The sequence below is a fragment of the Lolium rigidum genome, chromosome 2 (genome assembly GCF_022539505.1).
Source record: "Lolium rigidum isolate FL_2022 chromosome 2, APGP_CSIRO_Lrig_0.1, whole genome shotgun sequence".
Classification (NCBI taxonomy): domain Eukaryota; kingdom Viridiplantae; phylum Streptophyta; class Magnoliopsida; order Poales; family Poaceae; genus Lolium; species Lolium rigidum.
Genome location: NC_061509.1, coordinates 51,839,514 through 51,843,147, shown reverse-complemented (window position 1 = coordinate 51,843,147; position 3,634 = coordinate 51,839,514). Strand labels below are relative to the sequence as shown.

General features: G+C 49.6%; 1 protein-coding gene across 1 annotated transcript; it reads right to left on the bottom strand.

The window, feature by feature from the left end:
• Positions 1 to 1,231: 1,231 nt before the first annotated feature.
• On the bottom strand, positions 1,232 to 2,979 carry LOC124689730 (isoaspartyl peptidase/L-asparaginase 1-like). Its single transcript, XM_047223212.1, has 4 exons — positions 2,818 to 2,979; positions 2,483 to 2,716; positions 2,184 to 2,270; positions 1,232 to 1,720 (listed from the first exon to the last, which is right to left on the bottom strand). The coding sequence occupies exons 1-4, from the start codon at positions 2,977 to 2,979 to the stop codon at positions 1,232 to 1,234; spliced, it is 972 nt and encodes a 323-aa protein (XP_047079168.1).
• Positions 2,980 to 3,634: the final 655 nt, after the last annotated feature.

The following is a 3,634-nucleotide window of genomic DNA, read 5'->3' as shown; positions in this document are numbered from 1 at the left end:
AATCCCATCTCGGGGGATTCAGGAGATCGCCTCCGGCACCCTGCCGGAGAGGGGAATCATCTCCCGGAGGACTCTACATCACCATGATCGCCTCCGGACTGATGTGTGAGTAGTTCATCCTTGGACTATGGGTCCGTAACAGTAGCTAGATGGTTGTCTTCTCCTCTTGTGCTATCATGTTAGATCTTGTGAGCTGCCTATCATGATCAAGATCATCTATTTGTAATGCTACATGTTGTGTTTGTTGGGATCCGATGAATATGGAATACTATGTCAAGTTGATTATCAATCTATCATATATGTGTTGTTTATGTTCTTGCATGCTCTCCGTTGCTAGTAGAGGCTCTGGCCAAGTTGATACTTGTGACTCCAAGAGGGAGTATTTATGCTCAATAGTGGGTTCATGCCTCCATTGAATCTGGGACGATGATGGGAAAGTTCTAAGGTTGTGGATGTGCTGTTGTCACTAGGGATAAAACATCAATGCTTTGTCTAAGGATATTTGTGTTGATTACATTACGCACCATACTTAATGCAATTGTCTGTTGTTTGCAACTTAATACTGGAAGGGGTGCGGATGCTAACCCGAAGGTGGACTTTTTAGGCATATATGCATGTTGGATAGCGGTCTATGTACTTTGTCGTAATGCCCTGATTAAATCTCATAGTAGTCATCATGATATGTATGTGCATTGTTATGCCCTCTCTATTTGTCAATTGCCCAACTGTAATTTGTTCACCCAACATGCTATTTATCTTATTGGAGAGACACCACTAGTGAACTGTGGACCCTGGTCCATTCTTTTACATCTGAAATACAATCTACTGCAAACTCTACTGAGCACGAGTTTCGTTCTCTATCGAGAATTAGCAATTCCGATATCTATTTGATAAATTTTGTTCCGGTTCCAAGTTTCTTTGTTTCCGTTTCAAATATGCAGGAAAAAAAATGCGGCGTGGATACCACGCACGGGCCCGTAACTGGGTATCTGCTCCGTTTCGAACCCGTCAAAAAGTATGGAAATGGACCTAATTTATTTGTCCGGGGGACACCGTGAACGAGTTGCATATCTGAAACAAACACCTGATAATTTTGAAGCCAAATTAAGTTCTTACAACACCAACTGAAACAGCATATTGGTCGAGTTGCTAATGGCAGGCACATACGCATGCAACTGCAGCAGAGGTTAGAGAAAGAAAACACACACAATCGTGTTTACTCTCCAATATACTAATTCCCACCATTAGCATTAGCATCAGAATCAGCCTCGGGCCATATGCCAACCTCGGAGTAGCCATCCTCGGTGGCGCACGCCCTGAACATTCCTGCCGTGTTGTACACCATGCTAACCTCCCCGGCAGCCGACACGGCCACCAGGCCGACGTCGCCTCTGGGCACGTCTGCCACGACGCGCGCGGCAGCCTCCTTCAGCGGCAGGCCCCGGTGCTCCATCAGGACCGCCACATCGCGCGCCACCGTGTGCCGGATGATGGACTCGCCCTTGCCCGTGGCGGACACCGCGCAGAGAGGGTTGGCGTAGGTGCCCGCGCCGATGATCGGGGTGTCGCCGATCCTGCCAGCCATCTTGTTCACCAGACCGCCAGTGGACGTCGCCGTCGCCAGGTTGCCGGAGGAGTCGATGGCCACGCAGCCCACCGTGCCGATCCGGCTGTTGTCGTCTGTGGGAGGTTGGGCTTTCATCGGCTGAGTGTAGTCGATCTGAGAAGAAACCAGGAAGTTTACAGGAATCAACTGTCTTAAACTAACGATCACGCTCCACCAGCAATTATCTAATGAATTTATGATCTAAAAAATGTGAAATGTAACAATTCTGACTTGGTTCTCCTAAAACAATGGAATAAGGCCGGGGAATAAGGTAGTAGCAGGCAGCTCTCTCCTAAAGCATGTCTCTTAATACTATGGTTTTATTCTTTCAGAATGAAAACGGGCATGGTATAATTCATAGTGGTATATGGCATGACAGTATGTTTTTACAGTAAAAAGATAGTAACACATGATCAACTTGCAGACACCTCGTGTATGGACCTAATATATATTTGTCGGGTCATGTGCAAAGTGAGTCACTTCACTTGAGCCTGAAGATACAGAGGATATGATATCTAATCGCGTAGCAGTCACCAATTGCGCGGTATTGGACAAGAAAGCAGTGACGGGTATATACCTGCACCCTGTTGGCCTGTTTTGCTTGCCTGAGCCTCTCAATGTTTTCGTCTGTAATGAAGTGGCTTGGATCTCTGGTCTCCACACCCTGAGAAATTGCCAGTAAGGCAGTAACACACACCGGATTAATGAGATTAGCTATGATAAATTCATCTTTAATTTGGATGAAGAACTTGTTTAGTTATGAAAAATAAAACTAGTCAACAACCTACTTATATACATATGCAAATTATACGGCAAACAGGCAATTAAAAGGGATAGGAGGGAGTACTAGGATTGGCAATAAATAAATAGCTGCACCTGGTCCCTTGCAAATGCCTCGGCGCCATGGAATCCGAGGTAGATGTGGGGCGTCTTCTCCATGACGAGCCTGGAGAGGGAGATGGCGTTGACGACGGTGGAGAGGCCCGAGACGGCGCCACAGCTCATGGTGTTGCCGTCCATTATGGAGGCCTCCATCTCGACAGTGCCGTCGCTCGTCAGCACGGATCCCTTTCCGGCGTTGAAGTGTGGGCAGTTCTCCAGCTCCCTCACCTGTACGAAAGCACAGTTTCAATCTGCTCGAGAGCTAGAAGATGGAGAGAAATAAGCGGTGGTGATGAACGACGGGAAGATTATGTGTAATGTATACGTACTACGAGCTCGACGACATCGAGGGCGGTCCGGCCGGCCTGGAGCGCTGCGACGGCGAGGTCAAGAGAGCGGCGGAGCGTCGCCATGCGGGGCTCTCTGCGCTCGGGCGGCAGCGAGCGCGGGATGTCCCCGGCGCCGCCGTGCAGCGCGATCGCCCAACCCATTGATATCTCCCTGGACTTGACTTGGCACTGGCCGTACGTCGAGTCAAGCCACCGGCGCCGTTGCTAATATACTAGCCACGCCACAGGGCCGTCGTCATATATGCTGCGTCAGCCGTGGCGCAACAACCAACCAGTCTTGTACGAGTGCGCGGCGCAACAAACAAACAACCCAAAGCCATGGGTCATTAAGAAAAGATTGGTGGGTACTGCATCAGCTGCAGCGCTGGACGGCAGATTGGCAACTGCTCGTGCTGCGCCTTTCAGCAATGGCCGGATGGATCGGTCGGGCGCCAGCGGATCCTCTCGCGCTACGGCGGATTAATGTGCCTGCTGCGTGTCGATTCTGCGGTGGACTCGGGAGAATGGGTTCAACAACAAGATGCCAACAAATGTGGCGTTGTACGGTGGCTCACGGACACTTTGGGTCACATTCTAGCCTCATCTCCAACGGGACGGGACGAAGCAAATGGATACGGAGTGACCATTTACAATCGCGCGATCGGAAAATACGAGATCTGCATCCAAATCTAACAGCCCAACACATAGTGACTAAGCAGTCCGTTGAGTCGCAAACGCGACTGAAATTTGTGTTGCGTTTGCGTCTGCGCGGACACAACGACACAACGACCTCGTAGCGTACGCGTTGGTAGCATTT

Excerpts from the sequence above, each read along its gene's own strand:
- LOC124689730 (XM_047223212.1), bottom strand. The coding sequence starts at position 2,979 with ATGGGTTGGGCGATCGCGCTGCACGGCGGCGCCGGGGACATCCCGCGC. Across the intron at positions 2,717-2,817 it reads TCGATGTCGTCGAGCTCGTA|GTGAGGGAGCTGGAGAACTG; the intron begins GTACGTATACAT and ends GCTTTCGTACAG. Across the intron at positions 1,721-2,183 it reads AACAGGCCAACAGGGTGCAG|ATCGACTACACTCAGCCGAT; the intron begins GTATATACCCGT and ends GTTTCTTCTCAG.